This window comes from Caretta caretta, chromosome 9 (genome assembly GCF_965140235.1).
Source record: "Caretta caretta isolate rCarCar2 chromosome 9, rCarCar1.hap1, whole genome shotgun sequence".
Taxonomy (NCBI): Eukaryota; Metazoa; Chordata; order Testudines; family Cheloniidae; genus Caretta; species Caretta caretta.
In genome coordinates, this window is record NC_134214.1 from 65,335,822 (window position 1) to 65,358,583 (window position 22,762).

Here is a 22,762-nt window from a genome sequence, read left to right on the forward strand (position 1 = left end):
CAAATCCAAAGCTGACCCTTTGGCACTGGGTGTATTTACTGTAGTCTGGGACCCCAACCCCAATTGGGACCAGTTGTTTGGGTCCTCTACAGCTCTAGAGAAGAGCTGATCCCTGCCTTGGTGGGCCCACTGTCTGAGATCCCCTAGCCTATTCCCAGTCTCTTGAGCCATCACAGTCTCTCCTCTGCTCAGGTCAGAGGGGGGCACTGTGAGGGGGAGTTGCTAACAAGGGCCTCTCCCACAGCTACCTGCTGCCGCTCCGAAACAAGGCCACCAAGAGGAAGACTCCTGTGATGAAGAAGACCCTGAATCCTCACTACAATCACACCTTTGTCTACAATGGCATCAGCCCAGAGGACCTGCAGCACATCTGTCTGGAGCTGACTGTCTGGGACCGTGAGCCATTGTCCAGCAATGACTTCCTGGGAGGAGTCAGGCTGGGAGTTGGGAATGGTGAGGTGCTCCCTGGTCTCAGTTGTTGGGTGGGGCTGCCCCTGCTCTCCTGGGGGGTGTAGCAGAGTGTAACGGGTGGGCTGGGTCACCCAAGTTCTCTCCCCGCCTCATCCCAGCTTTGCCTGGAGTACCCTATTCCCCATCCCGTGAAGCTGGATGCCTAATAGGAAGGATGAAATCCCTTGGGCACAATGCTCCCCTTCACATCCAGCAGTCCCCATCATTACCTACCGCTGCTCCATTTCCCAGCACCCTTCTGTGTGGCTGGAAGCTGCTTTTGTGTGCCCAGGGCTTGGGAACAGGGCTGTGCACTGCAGAAACTCACTTCTGTTGCCCCACTTCCCTCAGGTATGAGTAAGGACCAGGTGGTTGACTGGATGGACTCCACAGGAGAGGAGGTGAGCCTGTGGCAGAAGATGCGCCAGTTCCCGGGCTCCTGGGCAGAAGGAACACTACAGCTCCGCTCCACCATGGCCAAGCCAAGAGCATAGCCATAGCCTGGGCGCTGGGCCTGAAACCAGCTTTAGCAAGACAGCACCAGGCGGAGGCAACCGAACTGAAACCACGGCACCAGCAAGGGCCGCATGTAGGATCTACTGGAGTGGGAGCAGGCTCTGGCTTTTGCCTGTGTAGTAATAAAGCTAATTGTGTCTTCAGCAGGCTCAGCCTAACAGCCTGTTCTTGGCAGCAGCTTATTTTATGTAAAGGGTTTTTGTCTCTTAACTTGGCTGGAATTGAATTCCATAGGGTCTCCCCCCTTGTAGGGGCTAAGTGCTTTTAAAACTTGTTTTTCTTAGTGTTTTCACCTCTCCCTCTCCCATGTAGTTTGTTTGATTGCCCTACCTACAGCTTCCACTCTTGTCTCCCCTTCCCTCTGTCCTCCTGGGATGGTGCAGATAGACTCAGACACTACAAACTAGAGGCTGCATGGGCATAAGCAATCAATATTTGGTATGTAGAATGTGAGAATACCCAGTGCTGTTGAGACATGGGCTGGTGGGGGAAGGAAGAAACAAGCCCATGCCTGTTAGAGTACTGTGCCCTGATTAGGGTAGGGTGTTTGTCACTGGCAGAGGAAAAGCAGCTAGGAGAGCTCTGTGCCGATCTCAGCTGGGGGAAGTGGCTTTGAAACAAACATCCACATGCTGTCTCCTCTTACGAGCAGGCTAGCTGGGTATCAGTCATTCCAGAGCTGCAGGACTTCTCTGGTGGGGTGGTGGTCTGTTTTCCCCTTATGCTGGGGGTTGTTCAGAATTTGTGGTGGAGATAGCAGTCCTTACTGTTGCCGCTTCCCCTCCCACCCGCCAAGCCCTCCCAACTTCCCAGCACTCCTGCCCCAGCTCTCTTACACAGATTTATTCATTTAAAATACAAAATGTTATGGGGGTCAAAATAGTGGCCAACAAGAGGGCAACAGCCCCTCTTGGAGGAAAGGAAAAGCAAATTCTACGGCATGAGTTAAAATCCACATCAAACAACTGTCTGGGAGGGCAGTCTTTGTACTGGCAGATGCACTGTGATTCCTGCTTGGTTACTGTGTCAAGGCTCACCACAAGGGACTATCTGTTTTAATAAAGGTTTTCTTGCTGTTGCTGGTGGTATCAGGACTGTAGTCATTCACAGGGGCTGTTGGGACTGGGGGGGGACAGACTTATCCCTGTCTCTGGGAGGGAGTTCCTGGAGTTTGGTGTGAAGGGCAGGGAGCTGCATACAGAGACAAGGGAAAAGCTGCTGCCCCTAACTGTGATGAGAATAGAATCTCGTCTACCCTGGCCGGCTGCCTTCCACTGCAGGTGGTTGTCTGCTCCGCTTGTGGTCGGGCTATGTCTTAGCATTGCTTTGTGGCAGCATGGCCTGGAGCTGTGTGTCCCCGAGGGGCTGCTCCAGGGAAGAGGTAGACTTTGAAACTTGCAGTTAGATGTTTGCTGAGCTAAGGGGCCCATCTCCACCACTGGCTGAGCAGCACAGTAGGGGCAGGCTCCGTCAACCCTTCACTGCTACCTGCACTCTGCCCTGTGTGCTGTCCTTGTTTTACCTCACTACCCATCCCCATGTTCCTTGGAGAAGGGGAATGATGGATAGGGGCAAGAGACACTATGGTTACAAACCTGTCCTCTATACTAGTGGCCTTTCTCCAGTAGGTAAGGGTTAGTGGAGTCCTGTACTGGGGCAGGAGAATAAGCTGTGGCCCTAAGACTGTTGGCCAGGCCCTAGTGTGCAGGGAAGCTGGGGCCTCTGGGCTGCTGGGGCAGTTTTGCTCTTAATGAACCAAGCGCTTCCCCACCTGTTTTTAAAATAGGAAAGAAACTTCCTGGGTGGCCAGATCCTGTTGTCTCAGGAAAGTTACAAGGAGTGACCTTCACCAGCTTCAGGCCCTATCTGAGACAGGTTGCCTAAAACTCTGTAGTTGCACTGGGCCTGCTCCCTGGGTGGCTTGCTTTGTACTCCGAGACTCTTACCTCATGCCTGCTTGGGTCTAAACAAAGCCCAGCCTTTGTAGTTGAGTATGTCGTTCAAACATCTTATGTTCCTGCTCTGGCATTCAGAGAAGCCATCTTCTCTGGAAAATTGTGTCAGGCGCTTGGTGATGGTGGGCTGCAGCCAGCCTAACCCTCTTCCAGCTCTTGGGAACAAGCCTAATGCAGCAGGGATTCATAGACTGCTCTGGGCAGCTCCTGTCATCCTTTGCCAGAGCATCACAGCTCCACCTCCGGTGGCTACGCAAACGTGCTTGATGTGTTTGGCATGATCTGTATGGTGTGCGGGGGAAGAGTGCTATTGCTAGAGGCATGAGTCCTTGGCCAGTGGGCTAGTGCAGACCGGGCAGGGCATGCTGGGCTAGCACTGCATGGGAAACCTGGCCTGGGGGAGTGAGGGGCATACTGCATGGTTGAGAACCCTACTGATGTTAGAAGATACTTGTTTCTTACAAGAGAGGAGAATGAAATAACAAGGCGGGTGACCTAAGTTCGGACGCTGCTGGGCTTGTGCTCCATCCTTCCTGACCTGCAGCCACCCCTTGCTGGTCTGTTAGTGACTTTTTGGGCCTGGGCAGAGGCTGAGGGTGGGGGGAAGGTGGGGAAAAAGATAATGCCCCCAAACTCCTCTTTTCTCCTAACCTCGCTGCTGGCCTGGTGCAGTGAAAGGCTGGTGTGACATCGGCTTGGCCCAGCTGGCTCCACCGGAAAGTCTGTGACCTTTGACAGTGTTTCCTCCCTCGCAGCTGGCCCAAGACGATGCGGAAAGGGAATTCTCTGTCCTCTGAGGCTGTGGAGTTCTGAATTTAAAGGGGTGGGAGCATTGGCTCCTGGGCTGCAGGGATCTGCCTCCACCCGTGCAGCAGTCGCTCATTCGCACATGTCCCTGCTTTGTGCTCGCTGGGTGACCTCCTGGCTGCTCAGCAAGTAGGTGTCAATGAAGATGAAGAGTTCCTCAGGGGTGATGGGTTCGATGTAGCGCTCACGGTCCACGCCCTGCTTGTCAATCAGCACCATGTTAAAAGTGGAGCGGGTGATGTGCAGGAATTGCCTGTGGAAGCAATGAGTGGGTAGTTGAGAGCCTGCTATGCCTGCAGAGACTGGCAGCAGCTGGGCCCACCTTGCTGAATTCCCCTTTACAGACCCTGTCACACCTACTCCTGCACTGGCTGCCTCCTTAGGCTTGTGCACACCATTCCCAAGTTGAGTGAGCAGCTCTGGGAGGGGGGACTCTCTCATGCTACTGGCATTGCGCCTCTGTTCTCTAATATGGAAGCTGCCTCGTCATTTACATGCGTACAGCCCAGCTCCCAGCTGGTGCAGAAGTCACGGCCCCAGCCTGCCCCTTCCCCACTGCACCTAACCCCTGAGAGCTGGGTTACTGACTGCTGGATTTTGTGGGACCCTCTGGCTTATCCACAGGCCTGTACAAGATAATTTAGGCGTCCCAGTAGATTTTGGCTTGCTTTGTGCATGGCAGCAACATGGACACCACCCTGCTGCTCTGTGGGGATGGCTCCGTGTCCGCTGCAGGCAGGTGGCAGGGCTGGCGTTCACTTTGCACAGGCAGTAGGGTTTGTCATTTGCCCCTGTGACAGGATTCAAGCCGCCAGCACTCAGGAGAATGGGTGCCTTTCCTGTGAGCAGGTGTCTCCAATGACTCCGTAGCTGACCTGCAGTTGGGACACTTAGCCCCAAAAGCACAGGCTAGAGCAGCAGCTACAGGATCTCTAAGGAGCAGGCTCTTACACTTGCTAGGCGCCGCCCCAAGAGGGAGACAGCAGTGTCCTGTCCCTAGCAGTGTATTGCACCCACAGGTTGATCTGGGGGTCATGATCTCGCTTGCTGTGAACTATTGTGGCTGTCCACTGCCCCGATACCTGAGCTCCTCGATGATGTCAGCCGAGAGCTGGTGTTCACGGATGCGGCCCACCTCATGGGGGGGCTGCCCCAGCAGCTCGAGGATGGTGACGTGCCGCAGGTCCAGCCCGCAGGTGGCTTGCTGCAGACAGGAGAAGAGCCAGTCAGGTGCTGTTGGCTGGGATTGGGGCTGGAGGAGGCACAGGGGAGGGGCTCACCTGCAGCATGGTGATCTGCATCTTGTAGTAGCGAGTGGAGGGGTCGGGAGCAGAGACGATCAAGAGCCGACGTTTCTCATAGAACTGATCCAGGAGGCCAGCGGCCGAGTTCACGTCCACGTTGATCTGCATGGCTGAGGTGGGAAGGTGAGCTTGTGAGCACAAACAGGGAGGTGGCTGGTGGGGGCTTCTGACCCCTAGTCTGTCTGCAGGATCCTAGTGTGGCCTACCCCAGAAGTCAGCTGCCTCTCCCCTTCTCCCAGCAAGCTGATATGTCTCGCCTGGATTGGGGCTCTCTGTTGTCCATCAGCAGGAACCATTTCACCAGCTTCTCCAGCAGAGGGCAGCAAATATGCCAGGGGAGCCACACCCCAGTGTCACATAAACCAGGGAGTCTGCGCCTCACCCAGCTGAAAGTGGCCAGGAGCCCATTGCTTGTATCTCATCAGCCTGAGAGAGACAATGCCCCAGGCCACACAGATCAAGGAGGGACCCAGTGCCTCAGCAGACCAGACCTCCATCTCAGCATTGAACATGGTTGGGAACTTCACGATGGCAGCCTAGCCAGCTATGTTGCATTACTGCTCTAGGAGTGGTCAGCAGGAGATGGGGACTAACCAGGGGATATAACCTAAGGATGGTGTTTGTGACTGTTTTAATGAATGGCTGAAAACAGGACAGCTTTGAGTCTCTTCCCCATTCCCCGGCTTATGCTGGGGAACTCCAATGGCTTCTGTGACGCTACCCCTGATTTGCCCTGGGATGAGAGGAGCGGTAAATCTTGGGCTTTATAAACAATGGTATGCGCAAGATGAAGGGGGTGCTGCAGGGGAGCCTTTGCCTAGCCCAGTCTAAGGAGGGCAGCAGATTCAGGGTTCAGTTCCTGTACCATGCCCATGGCCATGGGTCTCCTGGCTTTTAAATGGTACTTATGAAGAGGAGAGGGGGATTTTCTCTAGGCAGTGCAGGTGCTGGGATTCCAGTGCAACCTGACATGGGCCTACACCACAAGGCTCAGATCTGGATCCAATCCGCCCTGGAAGTGGGTGCTGTTCAGAGCCAGGGGTTGGTTTGGCACATGGCGCTGAGAGGGGTCAGCTGCAAAGTCTTGATCTGGATTCCAACTTCCCCAAAGGGCAAGGGGGTTGGGGTGGGGGTTAGGTTCAGGCCCATGTGTGTATCTGAGACAAGGGCAGTAAGAATAGCATCATCCTCAGCTCTGCCACCAGGCAGGCTCCCTGACAACCAGTACCAAAGTGATCTCAGGGACAGGGCTGGGTGATATCAACAAAGAGAGAAAGAAAATGAGAGTGAACGCAAGGTGAGGGGCTGCTGGGAAAATCCAGCTCTGATGGAGGAGGTGTGAGGGATGCTAGAGACAGTTACACTGTACTCCTTCCTTTCTCTTATCTAATTCATCTGAACATCCAACCAGCCCCTAAAGGCAGCATATGCTACACTGAGGGGAGGTGATGCACAGAGAGTGTAATGGCCTAGGGGGCGTCCCCTCCATGTTCCTGACTAGCGCGGTAGAACCACCAGAGAAGAGGGCCTTTCGGAAGATCCCATCCCAGGTTTGTCAGCAAGCGTGGGGTGGGCTGGGACAGGGCTCGGGGAGTTTGCTCGGACTGAGGCAAGCTGCTCAACCTGCCACTGCCCATATGGGGAAGACACGTGTGACAGCTGCCATCTTGGCCGAACACCTCCAGAGCTAAAAGCACAAGCAGCTACAGCTTGAGCTCAAGCTCTGAGGTAATCACAGACTCATCCCCTCTGTGAATCAGGCCCAGAGTGGGACTCAGAGTCACATGCTCAGCAGTAGGTGAGACCGGCTGGGCCAGAGACCCAAGAGGACCGTTGTGGGATGCCATCCCTGTCTGCCAATGGCTCCCAAGTCTCGGCACTGCCATTTCTTGTTTCCACCATAAGTGATTTTCCATCATAGAAGGGAGGAGGCTCCACATCTGGATGGAGGGGGATGCCTCTCGCTGGGAGGCTGGCTGGGGGATGCTCAGGCAGTGCAGATGCTGCCAGGAAAGCCCTATGCTCACCGAAGAATATCAGGGCCTTGACTTGATGAGCGCCTGGGAACTGGAGACACAACAGGCCCAGTTCAGCACAAGGAGTTGTTTCCAGGCTATAGCCTCAGCCTGCATGCATGCAACCTCGCCAGTGACTCTCCCCGTAACACTTACGCACACAAATGGGCTGGGATCCCGACCAGTGGCGGCTGGACTGGCAGACGCGCGAGGGGATCCCTTGGCGTTCATAGCCCCCGTCACATAAGTACTCGCATGTGGCACCGTAGTTATTGCCCTCAGAGGTGCAGCTGAGGTAGCCGTGCTGCGGCGGCTTCAGAACAGGGCAGCGTCGCACTGCAAAAGGGAGAGCAGATGTCAAGGACAAGGGACGCCTAGATCTAGCACTGGCTGTAGTGCTGGAGGAGTGTGGAGTGGGCTAGCCAAGGTGCCTGGAGGCCCTAGGGGGAGTCGGGCCAGGAATGGCCCGAGTGCCCATAGCTCCAAGGTCCAAGAGAGCCAGGGATGCAGGATTGGGGAGGTGGCACCCTGTGTCCTGGTATGGCCAGAGGTCATGAGATGGTTAGGGAGAGTGGGAGAAAGTGCCAAGTGTCCTGGAGTGGCTTGGGTTTAGCAGGGTTCTGGTGGTGGCAGAAGCACAGGACCTATAGGTGACACTGATCACATGGGAGACAATGTGCAGGAACCAAAACTTGTTCCCACACATCCTTGGTGTGAGCGCAGCTCCTGAGCCCACACAGGGGAAGAATCGGCTCCTCCAGCCAAGGTGTGAGGGAGCTGGGGTCCCAGGTGCAGCAGGCAACCTGTCCCTTACCTTGGACTCGGACGATGAATTTGCAGCTGGCTCGGTTGTAGGACTGGTCGTAGGCGATATAACGGATAACGTGCTCCCCCTCTGAAAACTCAGACCCAGGTTCTGGGCCCCGCAGTGTCACTCTGGACCCAAAAGACAGAGTTGCTTCAGTGTGAAGTGCATTTCTCCCAGCTGGGCCTTTGGTTTGATCCCTACGAAGTGACTTCAGGGCGACGAAGCCATCGGACCCTGTTTGGGATGGGGGTCCTGCAGCTCTCAGCACTCACCGTTTGATGATGCCATCAGCAGAGTCCTTCACATGGGGTGGGTCCCAGTACACAGTGGCCGTCAGCTTCTCTGGCTCCGCCATCCTCTCTCGTGTCTCCGGGCAACGGATCTTGGGGGGCTCAATATCTGCCCAAGCAAAGCAGAGAGAAACTCCAGGGGAACCACGTGGGGTAGGGCCACAGTACAGGGAGGGTGAGGTTCAGCAATAAACCCTGGGAGGAGCCAGTAAAACCCACGGGGGCAAGGAAGCTAGCCAGGGTGAACCATACAGACAGCAATGCCCCCTGGGGCAGGGACCCAGAATAACCCACTGAGATGCCATGCCCAGTGTGAGGGAACTAGGACAAAGCATAGGGATATGAGTCGTTCCTTCCATGAGCCAAGCAATCACCTTAAACCAAGGGGAATACAGTGCCCCTCTGTGGGGGGATGTAAGCAGGGTAAACCATGGGAAGTAATCTTGGTACAGCAGTCCCCAGTGGAAGGTATTCAGGATTAGCTGGGGTTTGCAATCCCCAGGGGTGAGGGGAGCAGGGATAAACCATGAGGGCAGTAATATCCTCACAGAGCAGGCACTGAGGAGAAACTCTGGGCAATCCTAGTCTCTAGGGCATGTGTGCAGGATGAGCCAGGCTGGCAGTAAGGACAGCAGGGTGAGAATTTACCTACACAGATTGGCTCACTGCCGCTCCACCGCCCATCCTCCATGCACATCCGGCTGCGGTCACCCTCCAGGTGGTACCCAGGGAGGCAGGAGTAATCACAGTGAGAGTCCAGCAGCACCCCAGCTGAACACTGGTAGGAGCCGCTCATCACTGCCGGCAGCACATGACACCGGACCTCTGTAACAGAACGAGCAGATCCGCTCAGCAGACACAGGAGTGTGGAAATCCCTCTGGCAGGGTAGCACACGCTTCAGGACTGCAGCACCAGGACTGGGGAGGGTTTGGAATGACACAGAACCAGCCAGGGTGGCGTTGAGCTCAGCTGCTCTGGTGTTGGATCATATTAAGGAAGTTCTGTATTAAAATCACAAATGAGTTTGATTCCCCATAGTTTAAATTCCAGGGTATTACTAATTAAGAGGTCTCTTGGTTTTTGGTACTGTTTCTCTCCCTCTATGTGTGAAACTTGCAAGCTGCTAATTGTGTTAGTACATTCTAAGACAGTCTGTTCTCAAAGCAATTCACAGAGAGAGAGACTCAAAGCAATATTCTAACAACAGAAACAGCACCCAGAGACTCCCCGCCCTTTTGTTGTATTAAGAATGGTGATTAAAATAGAGATAGAGGATGTATGTGGATGGATGCTTGGTGTGGATAATAACTGAATGATCAGGGAGGTGCCAGCCTAAGAATCCAGTGTCCATCAGCTGAAGAAGGCGTCAAGTGGAAATAACCAGAGGACCCCCGGAGGGCAGACTGGAATCCACCCAACAGCCTCAAGTATGGGAGAACCAAAGAACAAGATAACATCTAGCAGCACGGAGCCATCAAGAATGTGCTATCTGCTGATTGATTCAGCAACAGCATGATGAATCAATTCCCATAGACTGGCCTAGGAAGAAATTCCTATAAAAATAGACTCTAAAAAGTGAGAACTTTGGGGTCTGATTCTGCAAACCAACTTCCAGGAGCATCAGATGAGCATCTGACAAGGCCCTGCTCCCTCCTCATGTCCAGGCCACCTGGCCAGTGGCTTGGCATGAGCAACTCTAAGGCTGGTAACTATGATAACAACCTTGCAGAACCTGTGTGTGTGTGTTTGTATGAATGAATGTGTGAATAAATATAAATATGAGATTGAATGGAATGTTATAGCTATAACTAACTGCTTACTATGATTCTTTCTGTATTCACAATAAATGTGGTATTTTGCCTTTTTCCCTTTAATAAGATCCTGCTGGTTTTTATTTTATTGGTATAACACTGGGCCCTGGGGTGGCTTGGCTTATAGGGCTCCTGAGTTTTTCTTTCATTCCAGTCCTCATGCAACTTTGTTAACGTGGGGCAATAAACCTCAGGAGAAAGCTGCAGGAGGGGGAGCAGGTCATGGAAATGAAGGGCCTTCCATCCAGGCACTCAGACATTAGTGATGGTTGTAGGACTTAGGTAGGGTGATCTTGAAAGAGCCTGTAATGGCATGTCTATCCCCACACTGGCAAAGAAAGAGTTAACTGGAGCCAGAGAGTAATTAGTGCTCCAGTTGTATCTGGCCCAGCTGAGAGGAGCTGGGTAATAAAGAAAGAAAGGAGCCTAAGGCAGGAGACCATGCAGAGGGGAGCCTAGCCGAGGGTTAGGAGAGACAGTGGGAAGCCACAGGAGAGGAGCAAGCTCCTGGAGTGATCCTGGACAAAAGGGGGAAGGGATAGCTCAGTGGTTTGAGCATTGTGCTAAACCCAGGGTTGTGAGTTCAATCCTTAAGGGGGCCATTTAGGGATCTGGGACAAAAATTGGGGATTGGTCCTGCTTTGAGCAGGGGGTTGGACTAGATGACCTCCTGAGGTCCCTTCCCACCCTGATATTCCATGATTCTGTGACCCAGGAACCCCTCCATCCCAGGTAGCAAGGGGGGGGGGAGTACAGGAATCTCCTGATTCTGGTATGTACCTTCTGCCAGGTCAGGTCTTAAATGATAGCCAGAGCCATGATGGTCATTAAGTTTGTTGTGAAATATCTTATATAGGCTGAAAATACATTCTCAAAGTCTGTATCAAGGCAGAGTTGGCAAACAGCCTTTCTGTTAGACATGTGAATTAAACTCTGTCAGCCACCACAGTGGAAGCGCTATTTACATACAAAGTCAAGGGGCGGGGGCAGGAGGGGGATGTGAAATCAACAGGGAGGTAGTACATGGGAGAACAAGCCACTGGGATTATCCTGGTTCTAGCACAGACAATGAACTTTGGGGATATAAGGAGAAGGCAAGGAAGACACTCCTTGATCCTGTACCTAGGAAGTAATGGGCAGCATGATGACATTTGTGAAAACTGGATCCAAACCCAAGTTCGCTGAAAGGCTGCAAAGAACATTCAGGGTGAGATAACACACTAATCTTCTGTCTAAAGAAGTTTAAGTTAAATTTAGTCTCTAGAAATCGAGTTAAGATTTTGTTTTATATGTAATCCTTTTGTTTCCACTATTCTCACTCACTATCTCTTGGCTCTTGAATCTGTGATGGTAAACTTATCATTGTTTGCACTGTCAATATATCTTAGTGCTGGGGTATTGCTCAAGTAGCTGATCCTGAGCCGAATCATTCAAGCTCGTGTGTGCACTGTTCCCTTGGGGCAGCAGATCTGGTATTTCTGTGAGCGTTCGGTGGAGGAAGAGCTGGACACCACAAGGGAATGCTTCAAAGGGGCTCAAGGACTGGGGTACACCTATTGTTAGCCTGCCAGGCAAAGTAAGGGCTGGTATAGCCTGGAGGAGAGTGCTTGGATGGCTGACAGGCTGGTGGTAACAGGAAGCTGGCACCTAGTTAAGCCCAAGCACATCTCCCTCCCAATGCAGGCAGGGGGAGTAAAAAGGTGATTCCCAGTCCTGGGCACCCTGAGAACCATCACAGACCCAAGGAGGTAGGACCTGGGGTCAGGTTTCTGGTGGAAAGAGACCTGGACACAGAGAGCCTAGAGAGAGGCAGGTGGGAGCTGGGGGTCCAGGGAGAAAGAACTCTCCAGAGCCCAGGAAGGTGTGGGGACAGGGCCCAGACCCAAACCAAGGTAGGAAGTTCCAGGGAGGCAACAAGGATGCTGAGGAAGCAAAGCTTAGCTGCCAGCTTCAGGATCCCTGTGCTGGAACCCAGAGTAGAGGAAGGGTCTAGGTTCCCCTACCAGCCACCAAGGAAGGTGGGTTGAAAGCCCCTGAGGTAAGGGGTGGAAAGACTGAGCCCAGAGTCAGGGCGGAAGGCCTGCTGTAAGGTCACTGGACTATTGTCACTGACTCTGTTACCCAGAACAGGACCTGGGGCTGTATTTCAAGGAATCCCTGTTGAGGTTACAGGGACAAACCATCCCGATGAGTCGAAAGAATAGTAAATATGGCAGGCGACCAGCTTGGCTTAATGGTGAAATCTTAGCGGATCTTAAACATAAAAAAGAAGCTTACAAGAAGTGGAAGTTTGGACATATGACCAGGGAAGTGTATAAAAATATTGCTCGGGCATGTAGGAATGTTATCAGGAGGGCCAAATCGCACCTGGAGCTGCAGCTAGCCAGAGATGTCAAGAGTAACAAGAAGGGTTTCTTCAGGTATGTTGGCAACAAGAAGAAAGCCAAGGAATGTGTGGGCCCCTTACTGAATGAGGGAGGCAAACTAGTGACAGAGGATGTGGAAAAAGCTAATGTACTCAATGCTTTCTTTGCCTCTGTTTTCACTAACAAGGTCACCTCCCAGACTGCTACGCTGGGCATCACAAAATGGGGAAGAGATGGCCAGCCCTCTGTGGAGATAGAGGTGGTTAGGGACTATTTAGAAAAGCTGGACGTGCACAAGTCCATGGGGCCGGACGAGTTGCATCCGAGAGTGCTGAAGGAACTGGCGGTTGTGATTGCAGAGCCATTGGCCATTATCTTTGAAAACTCGTGGCGAACCGGGGAAGTCCCGGATGACTGGAAAAAGGCTAATGTAGTGCCAATCTTTAAAAAAGGGAAGAAGGAGGATCCTGGGAACTACAGGCCAGTCAGCCTCACTTCAGTCCCTGGAAAAATCATGGAGCAGGTCCTCAAAGAATCAATCCTGAAGCACTTGCATGAGAGGAAAGTGATCAGGAACAGCCAGCATGGATTCACCAAGGGAAGGTCATGCCTGACTAATCTAATCGCCTTTTATGATGAGATTACTGGTTCTGTGGATGAAGGGAAAGCAGTGGATGTATTGTTTCTTGACTTTAGCAAAGCTTTTGACACGGTCTCCCGCAGTATTCTTGTCAGCAAGTTAAGGAAGTATGGGCTGGATGAATGCACTACAAGGTGGGTAGAAAGCTGGCTAGATTGTCGGGCTCAACGGGTAGTGATCAATGGCTCCATATCTAGTTGGCAGCCGGTATCAAGTGGAGTACCCCAAGGGTCAGTCCTGGGGCCGGTTTTGTTCAATATCTTCATAAATGATCTGGAGGATGGTGTGGATTGCACTCTCAGCAAATTTGCGGATGATACTAAACTGGGAGGAGTGGTAGATACGCTGGAGGGGAGGGATAGGATACAGAAAGACCTAGACAAATTGGAGGATTGGGCCAAAAGAAATCTGATGAGGTTCAATAAGGATAAGTGCAGGGTCCTGCACTTAGGACAGAAGAACCCAATGCACAGCTACAGACTAGGGACCGAATGGCTAGGCAGCAGTTCTGCGGAAAAGGACCTAGGGGTGACAGTGGACGAGAAGCTGGATATGAGTCAGCAGTGTGCCCTTGTTGCCAAGAAGGCCAATGGCATTTTGGGATGTATAAGTAGGGGCATAGCGAGCAGATCGAGGGACGTGATCGTTCCCCTCTATTCGACATTGGTGAGGCCTCATCTGGAGTACTGTGTCCAGTTTTGGGCCCCACACTTCAAGAAGGATGTGGATAAATTGGAGAGAGTCCAGCGAAGGGCAACAAAAATGATTAGGGGACTGGAACACATGAGTTATGAGGAGAGGCTGAGGGAGCTGGGATTGTTTAGCCTGCAGAAGAGAAGAATGAGGGGGGATTTGATAGCTGCTTTCAACTACCTAAAAGGGGGTTCCAAAGAGGATGGCTCTAGACTGTTCTCAATTGTAGCAGATGACAGAACGAGGAGTAATGGTCTCAAGTTGCAGTGGGGGAGGTTTAGATTGGATATTAGGAAAAACTTTTTCACTAAGAGGGTGGTGAAACACTGGAATGCGTTACCTAGGGAGGTGGTAGAATCTCCTTCCTTAGAGGTTTTTAAGGTCAGGCTTGACAAAGCCCTGGCTGGGATGATTTAACTGGGAATTGGTCCTGCTTTGAGCAGAGGGTTGGACTAGATGACCTTCTGGGGTCCCTTCCAACCCTGATATTCTATGATTCTATGGGGGAGGCTAAGCCACAAGAAGAAGCCGAGCACCACAGGAGTGCTAAAGGAGAGACTGCTAGGCCGTACCCAGCCAGGAGTGGGTGCACTGGCCAGTAAGTCACTGTTCTACAGAGCCCAAAGCGCTTTACAAGCTGCACACTGCAGTGGTTCTCAGCGTATGGTCCAGGGTGTTGCTTGGAGCCTTTCTGGGTGCCTGGTAGAGGGGCTGCTGCCCCAGCAGGTGCCATCTGTCAGTCTCCAATGCGGTATCGCCACCCCAAGCATTCAGAAACGAGTCTGGCTTAGAAATCATGAGAGCTTTTAAAAGAATAATAGCTACTGGTTCCTGAGCCCTAAGGGTGTGCCTGGGTCACGTTCTGCCGCTTTTCTCCCCAACCAGGAGGGCTGGGACCCTATGTTTTTAATGAAAGCTGAGAGTGTCTCCTAATCACATGAGTCCCGGAGCTGCGGCTTTAAGACAAACATCAAATATCAGGAGACTTGTGATAAAATCATGAGAGTCAGCGACATTGTCACTGTAGTTTCCTGTTGAGGACAGCTCAGGTCAGGACTCCTTTAGGGCTTCCAGGCTTTGGTTTTGACCAATGCAATTTTAAAAAGCCCTACTTCACCCTGCCCCCTGCGCAGATGCTTCATGTCTCGCTTCAGCAGGCTCTTCCTTTGATGTAAAATGAAATGCGATTGCAACTGATGCAACACCAGAGCCCCGGGCTGGGCAGCAAATAAGCAAGAGACTAGAGCAGGCAGCGAGCAGAGATCAGGTCCTAATGGACATGAAGTGCTGCACCCAGCACAGACACCAAACAGTCCCTCCCGGTTGCCTCTGTCGTGTAGCCCAGCACTAGTCACCATCAGGACAGCATGCTCACACACACTGGAACATTCATGCACGCCCCTTCCCATGCAGGACTTACGTCTGCAGTAGGCGGTGCCAGACCAGCGCCGGCTCGGCAAGCACTGCACTGACCTCCGTCCTATTAGCCGGAAGCCTCGATCGCATGAGAGCTCACAGCGCGTCCCCAGGCTGCTGCGGTAATTCCCTCCCCTGGGGGAGTAGCAGGTCGCCTCTCCGTGGTGGACGTTTAATGGATAGCACCACTGGGGAACTAAGGAGAGACCGAGAAAGGAGGGGAGATGTTGGTGCTAAATATTCAGATGGGCTAGTCTAGCTGGGCAAACTGTGCCTCACTTTCAGGGTCTTGAGGCAGCATGAGGCCCAGATGAGGGGCAGCCCAGCATCAGTCCCGGTGGCCAGGGGCACCCTTCTATGGGCATCTGGGGAGCCATGGGGAAAGCTTGGGATGACTTCCCCTGGCCTGGTGGAAAGTCAGTGTGCAACTGTTACCTCGATAGTCCAGGGCAGGAGCTTGGGGAGCCTCTTCCACATACACTTCATTGTTGTACCTCTCAGTAGCATGGTAGCCAGAACCTAGTGGGAGGAGAAAATGGTGAGGTGGGGTCTCAACCTGAGTGTCGTGCTTCTGCATCCCACCCCTGACTCTCCCTCAGAGTAGCATATGAGGTGCCGGGGGTCTGCAGAGAAATGGTGATAGGAGCTGCATTGATGTTGGGCTCTAGGGAATTATCCCTCTCTGGAACTCCTGGAAAGAGACTTGCTCCCTGGGCAACATCTGCTTCCTACAGCAATGCCTGCCAGTGTGGGGCCTCCCTCAGGGGAAACATCTATGGACCCTGGCTTCCCGCTCAGCATTCACAGCCCTTGTTAAGTTACTGTCTCCATCCCCCTGGCAACTTGAAATGCCCATCTCCTCTCAGGTTCCTTGGTACCCGAGAATGGTGTGCTGAGGCAGACACTAGACTGAGAGGAGGAGCAGGAAGGCCTGTATTGCCACAGCCTGGGGAGGTAAAATACAGCCATTCAGAGCTGGTAGCACTTCACACCCACTCTGCACTGGTGTGAACAACTGCCTGAGGTGCAGGGCCAGGGACAATCAGGTCTGAGGGGTGCGCAGCCATGGGTGCTATCAGATGACAGTGGTCATGTATTACATCCACCGTGCATGGGTAAACGGCTGCATCAGCAGCAGGCCTAGAGTCCTGCATGGATTGGCTGCTGGAGCAGTTTGGGAGTTGTGCTCCTTTCTTGCTGACACTTGATTCTCTCGCTCTGTCCCAGTCCCTATCCCAGCTCCTCCACAGACAGGGCCCCAGCTAAATGCTGAGGAGGGAGCACATCTATGCAGAAAGCTCTGCCCTCAGCTGGCAGTGACGTGGTTTGTGCGGCTGGCACTGTTCAGCAGACTAAACAGCCTGGTGTGCCAGGCTCATTAATGACAGGAAGTGGGTGTCGGAGCAGAGCACAGCTGAACAGGGGACAACTCAGTCCTTTCATGAACAAAATTCCAGGAAGTCCCTCCCATCGCTTCCCTCTCACGTCCCCTGCCACGGAGTTATAAGGCAAGTGGTGGGAAGAACAGGATTGGGCCCCCACTCCTGTGCGACTCAGCAAAGGGCGCCCCCACCATGCCAGGGCTGGGGCGCATGCAGACATCCAGAGCTGAATGAACACAGAGACCGAACTTCCCTCTTAGCCATGGCCAGTAGTGGATGCATTTGAGCCCCAGTGAATGAAATGGGCTGACTAGTGGCATTCTTGAGCTGTGAGCTCACCTTTCAGCTGGATTTCCTCTCATTCCTGACTCTCTCTTTCCCTCTCCACTCCAGTGACTGCATGTGAGCGTGCTCGATTTTGCTCCTATTTTTAGTGCCTGTGCCCCATGCATCGTTTCTGTATTAGTCTCAAAACCAAATGTCTGTGCTAAGCAGGATCCCACATGTTTCTCTACAAGTTTGGCATGCAGGCTCCCTTGAGGAAGGAGCGGGGAAAGGAAACTCCAGCTCAGAGTGACCAGGGAGAGTGCATTGTCTTGGCCTCCAGGAGAGGAGCTCTACAGGCTCTAGGGGAGCAGGGTAAGTCTTACTGAGATCCGCTCATACCCTCCACTGACCCACACTCAATCCAGAGACTTGCCTTCTCTTTTGCTCTCCCTCCCCTGCTGCAGTGCTGATGGGTGGGGGATGAAAGGAGAGGGGTTGTCACCTCAGCGCACTCCATCCACCAGCCCCTCTGAAGAGCCTCCATGTTGGGGGAAACTTTATGAACCATAATAATACAACTCCCCCTACCCCTTTCTGATCCCCAATTAAACTGCCCTGTTTCTCTGACCCACTCATTTCTACAGAGCCCTTCACCCACTTCATACATGCAGTGCCACTGAAACGCACCCACCTCTGGGCACCCACCCAGCATGCAGGGAGCCTCCGTAGGGGAAGACAGTGGCTAGAACATTGAGACAAACCACCTACTATGCTGCAAAGTGCTGTGAGATCTTTGACATCCACCCTATGCAGCCAGTACCTCAGTTTTTAAGGCTCACACACAGCAAAGCGCGTGGAACTCAATATATCTACCTCATAGGAAGGATGGGCTGACTTAGCCCTGCTGGGATCTGAATGTGTGGTTTCAGGGAGTCTTGTTATTATAAACCTGATGCTGAGGCCACAGACCCATCCCCTCAAGGAGAGACTGACGCATCCTCAGTCTGTATTTATTCAGTGATATCATGGCTCAGTATGAATCAGGCAGAGAGCAGAGGCTGAGACAACAAAACAGGGAGGATCTATCGCTGCAAGGATGAGCCGGGGTGGGAACTGAGACCAGTCTAATGCATTTGGGGGGGTCAAAGTTCTCCAGGGGGCTGCAGAGGCCTTTACGGTGTTGGGGGGGGAGGTCTGGGCTCTTGAGAGCCCCTCCCATGCTAACCTGGCAATGGTTTGTAGCTGGGATGCTGGGAGAGAGAGTTTGGTTTCTATAGCAAACAAGTTGAGGGGTTGTAAGTGGGCAGGTTAGCCAAGGATGGGAAGAAGCTTGGGTTTTGGTCTGTGCAGCTGTTCCAGACAAACAATCACCTGCCAAAGGCTCCTGAAGGAGCTGAAGGCATGTGGAAAAGTTCAGTTCCTGCCACCGTGGCTGGAATGGGGGAAGTTTGTTATTTACTCCTCTCTGGATGTATTCCTAACCCCAGCGCTGGGTCTGTCTCTTCCCTTCCCCACCTCCTGCAGAGAGACGCCAGGGCCCTCTCTGAGCAATCATGTCAACCTCCCAGGGTAGGTTTGTCTTTTGTTATCCAGCTCCTCCCTCGTCTCCTAACCCAAACCTGCTCCCTGGCACTCAGCAAACCGCTGCCCTCAGGGCAGGTCCACGTTAAGTAATGCTTTAGTTGACTCTCCCTGCCACCCTCACAAGGAGAGAGAGCACACCTTGCTGAGGTTCCTCTGGCCTGCATCAGTAGGCCTTTAACCTGTTCTAAACTGGGTCACCTTTCCCAGGGTGCCTAGAGGAAAAGGGGTCCTGGGATTTGGCTGCCAGGCTGAACTCAATCCTTTATTCCAGCAAACTCAGAGCTTTCCACCATGCTCCCTTCCCCCTTCCTCCTTCACCAAACTCCCCTAGTGTTCCCAGCTATGAACTGCACCTGCTTCCCTCTGCTCTACTCATTTACTCATAGCCCCCACAAAGAAGAAAAGCAGCTTCTCCTGTGCCCTGAGAGAGGCCTGCTCGCCCCTGTTGATTCCTCACTTCCTTGTAGCACCAGCTGCTGTTGACTAACTCCCCTGTGCTGGGTGGACACTGACCTTCATACCATGTTGATGACACCAGTCTGGTGAGGAAGAGCAGCAGGAGTGGTGCTTCTCCTTGTGCCATTCTAGCGTGTGGAGTGGGCCTGGGCCACGGGAGCTAGCACCTTGCCTGGTAGTGCACTCTGATGTTAGCAGGCAGGCTGCAGCCCGGAGAGCCCAGCAGGCAGCACTGTAGACTGGTACCTAGAATAAAGGGAAGTGGGTTTAAAACAGAACAACCCCTGGCCATTGGTGTGTTATTGACCCACACATTCTTGTATTCTCCCCTAGCTTTGTTCTCCAGTCCATGCTGGTCAGATCCAGATTTTTCCCTAGTATTGTCCATCCTAAGCATGCAAAAATCCTGAGTCAGATCCCTTGCAAGCATGAGTCGCTTAAAAATCATGAGATTTTGAAAAATAAATTCTGGGCCCTTTTTATGTGCCTTCTGGGCTTTGTGAGCCTCCAGGGAGTCATGTTTTCAAGCTTTTCTCTGCAACCAGGAGGGCTAGAAACTTCCTTTTAAAAAAATGAAAGGGAAAGTCCCCCAAGCTTTCAGAAATGCCCCCAGAACCATGAGACTCGTGATAAAATCATGAGCGTTGGCAACAATGTTTTCCACTGAGTCAAGGGCTATTTAATGTGGAGGAAATTCATGCTGAAATTAGAAAGGAGTAAAACTTGTTGCTAACTCCCAAGTGAGTAGTTTGAGACCAGGCCCCAGGGTTCTGATAAGTGACTCTAATCTGGGCCCATTTCTAGCTGAAATTCACCAAAATCTAGAGCACATGCAGATGTTATTTATTGGAATCAAAGGACCCAATTCACCATTGCCCTACAGCTTGTGCGATCATTTGCACCATGGCAGTGAGTGGAAAGGCAACTGGATCAGAGTGTGAGTGTTTAACATCCATCCGCTTGGTGCTAGTGTGAAGGACTGCACCAGGCAAAGGGGGATCAGGCCCATATGAACAGACAGAAAAATGTGGGGTATGGGAGGGGGGAGGATAAACCTTCAAGAGAAGAGGCCAGCTAAATATACTGATTAGTAACACATCTGTCCAGAGCACGAAAGAAGGGATTTTCTGGAGAAGGGCCTTGCTCTAGACAGCATGGGGAGAGTTTCTTTGTGACTGACTCTCCAGGTTTGTTTGCTGTCTGAGTTAGAGGTACCACAAGTCCTCCTTTTCTTTTTAGTAGGATTCAGTCAGTGCAAAGCCTGAAGGCAGATCCAGTGAGTGAGGGCAGGTGTTAGGGCCAAGACAGAGGAGCAAACGTTATTTACAGACGGCTTGACTGGAACAGGCGTGGGGGAAAAAAAATGTGTTCACTATTTACTGTGGCTTCAGGTCAGTGCTATTGCAACAGAATAAGTGCAAGGGAAATGCATGAGGGAGGGAAAACTGGGGTATAGGACAGAGGGAGGGGAAGGAGGGCAGACAATGAAAGAGAATGAGATGGGGGAGAGACACATAGACAGACTGATTGGTTACCAAGAGATCTTTACTCAGAAACTGGGGGTTGGCTGGGTGAGGAACCTCTAACAAACACAGAGAAGTAGCCAGGCAGACTGAGCAGCAGATTGACAAGCAGCTTTTGAGTAGAAAAACAAAACAAGATAGAAATTCCCGCTCCCTGTTGGTGATGCTGATCTGTATACTCCCCACCCCCACATTTCTATTGTTCCAAGTCCTCCCTCTAGCTCATATCGCTCTAGGGTTTTCCACCATGCTCATCACCATAATACCTGAGCCCCTCTGGAGCCTTCTCTATATAGAGGAGCCTGTCCTGTCACTGGCAACAGTTCAGTGTCCCCTAAGTCTTTACCTGCTATATTAGTGAGAGTCTTACAGCCAACTGCTGGGATCCTTTCCCTGCCTCTGCTGGAGGAAGGTGCCTGGAGGGAGGCTTGTCACACAGCATGCAGGAACATCTGTCTATCCTCAGCTCCAGGGGAAGACTGATAGGCGGTGTAGCTTAGTTGAAAAGCTTTCTGTGTCCACGCTCCCTGGGTCCCTTTCCCTTGTGGATAGAAGTCAAATGGCTGGTTAAAGCAGATCTTACCTGCCTCACTGCTGCTCCCTCTCCTTGCCTTCTCTCTCCTCTCAGCCTGTTCAGGAAACTTGTGCTTTAACTTTCCCAAAGTGTGTGGTTCGTTCCTGCATCCTCTGAGACTCAGCTAACACTGCCCAGATGTTCTGCTGTCTGCATCTGCCAGACGTTTCCTTAAAGCTGTACTGTCCCCCAGAGAGGAGGGGGAGAAAAGAGAGAAGGCTAGGGAGGAGGCCCCGAACCATGGCTGAAGGGCTGTCACCCTATGCAGAGATCTAAGCAGCTAATCTACCCACTGAAGACCAAATGTGGGCAGAATGGTGCCTCTCTCCTTGGCCTGCAGCCCATAGAGCAATTGCTACTGTAGCTAAACCTGAGTCTAGGATGTGGAATACTAAAGGTTGCAGATTTCATGACTCAGCATGAGCAGGCTCTGCAATCCAGGGTACAGCAGAGCAACACTTCATAGGCTCCACAGAGGGAAAGCCACATGGGAGCCACTTTACTTCTGGCTGCACCCTTCTCAAATCCATGCCTAAAGCCAAGGATCAGGGTGGAAGGAGCACAGGCTTCCAAAGCATGCAGTGTCTGATATTGGATTGGGCGATCTAACCCATTTCATGTAATCATTTGGGCTGCGGCTTACCTTTTGTACACTAGGGGCCAAATTCTTTGCAGGTGTAAATTGATGCCAGTTTACACAAGCAGAAAAGCTGGCCCCAAGACTTTTTTTCATTGGAGCCATTTAAAGATTTAGCAGCTTCGAAACACTTCCCACATGCCCTTCCAAGGTAGGTTACTTTGATCATCTTTATCCCCATTTATACAGATGGACAAACCTCAGAGAGTTGCCCAAAGCCATGGAGGATATGAGCATCAGTGGAATTCAGAAGCTCCCAGCTGTCCTGTGCTCAGATCACTAGACTGTGCTGAATACATCTGATCAATCTGGTTCTTATAAATCCAGGGCATAGAGCAGACGCTCTGACAGGACGCTACAAATGTCTACTAGTCACCATTAATATGATGGCCCCTGAACTACTCTCAGAGGGGCATGACACTGCTGCAAATTAAGAGAGAGAAGAGGAGACTAGAGGGCTGCTGGCAGATACCTAGAAATGAATCTAGTCAGCTACAGCATAAGTAGTTTCTATACTATTATTTCATAGCCATGATCAGTAAGATGTTCTTCTCCTGTACAAATCCGAACCAATGGAACTCCTCCACGTAGAAGTCTGCTGACTAGCTCAGAGTGCCTCCAGCTGGCTCTGGAGGTAACAGTTTCTAGCTGTGAGTAAAAAGAAAAGGAGTACTTGTGGCACCTTAGAGACTAACCAATTTATTTGAGCATAAGCTTTCGTGAGCTACAGCTCACTTCATCGGATGCATACTGTGGAAACTGCAGAAGACATTATATACACAGAGACCATGAAACAATACCTCCTCCCACCCCACTCTCCTGCTGGTAATAGCTTATCTAAAGTGATCACTCTCCTTACAATGTGTAGGATAATCAAGTTGGGCCATTTCCAGCACAAATCCAGGTTTTCTCTCCCCCTACCCCCATACACACACAAACTCACTCTCCTGCTGGTAATAGTTCATAAATTGGTTAGTCTCTAAGGTGCCACAAGTACTCCTTTTCTTAGTTCATCCAAAGTGACCACTCTTCTTACAATGTGCATGATAATCAAGGTGGGCCATTTCCAGCACAAATCCAGGTTATCATGCACATTGTAGGGAGAGTGGTCACTTTGGATGAACTATTACCAGCAGGAGAGTGAGTTTGTGTGTGTATGGGGGTGGGGGGTGAGAAAACCTGGATTTGTGCTGGAAATGGCCCACCTTGATTTTCATGCACATTGTAAGGAGAGTGGTCACTTTGGATAAGCTATTACCAGCAGGAG

At 51.9% G+C, this 22,762-nt stretch overlaps 2 protein-coding genes across 5 annotated transcripts in view; one reads left to right on the forward strand and one right to left on the reverse strand.

The window, feature by feature from the left end:
- Positions 1-2,044, forward strand: part of SYTL4 (synaptotagmin like 4) — a 43,330-nt gene extending 41,286 nt beyond the window's left edge. For all 4 annotated transcript variants that reach the window (XM_048864260.2, XM_048864259.2, XM_048864258.2 and 1 more), the window contains 2 exons: positions 245-453; positions 802-2,044. In XM_048864260.2, the coding sequence (XP_048720217.2) occupies positions 245-453; positions 802-944 (352 nt within the window). In that variant the 3' untranslated portion in view covers positions 945-2,044. The remainder of the gene's footprint in view (positions 1-244; positions 454-801) is intronic.
- On the reverse strand, positions 1,795-21,100 carry SRPX2 (sushi repeat containing protein X-linked 2). Its single transcript, XM_048864271.2, has 11 exons — positions 20,868-21,100; positions 18,819-19,007; positions 15,508-15,591; positions 15,077-15,268; positions 8,794-8,970; positions 8,128-8,254; positions 7,862-7,983; positions 7,204-7,383; positions 5,009-5,142; positions 4,811-4,932; positions 1,795-3,981 (listed from the first exon to the last, which is right to left on the reverse strand). Exons 2-11 carry the CDS (start codon positions 18,886-18,888, stop codon positions 3,801-3,803), a joined length of 1,389 nt encoding a protein of 462 aa, XP_048720228.1. The 5' UTR covers positions 18,889-19,007; positions 20,868-21,100; the 3' UTR covers positions 1,795-3,800.
- Positions 21,101-22,762: the final 1,662 nt, after the last annotated feature.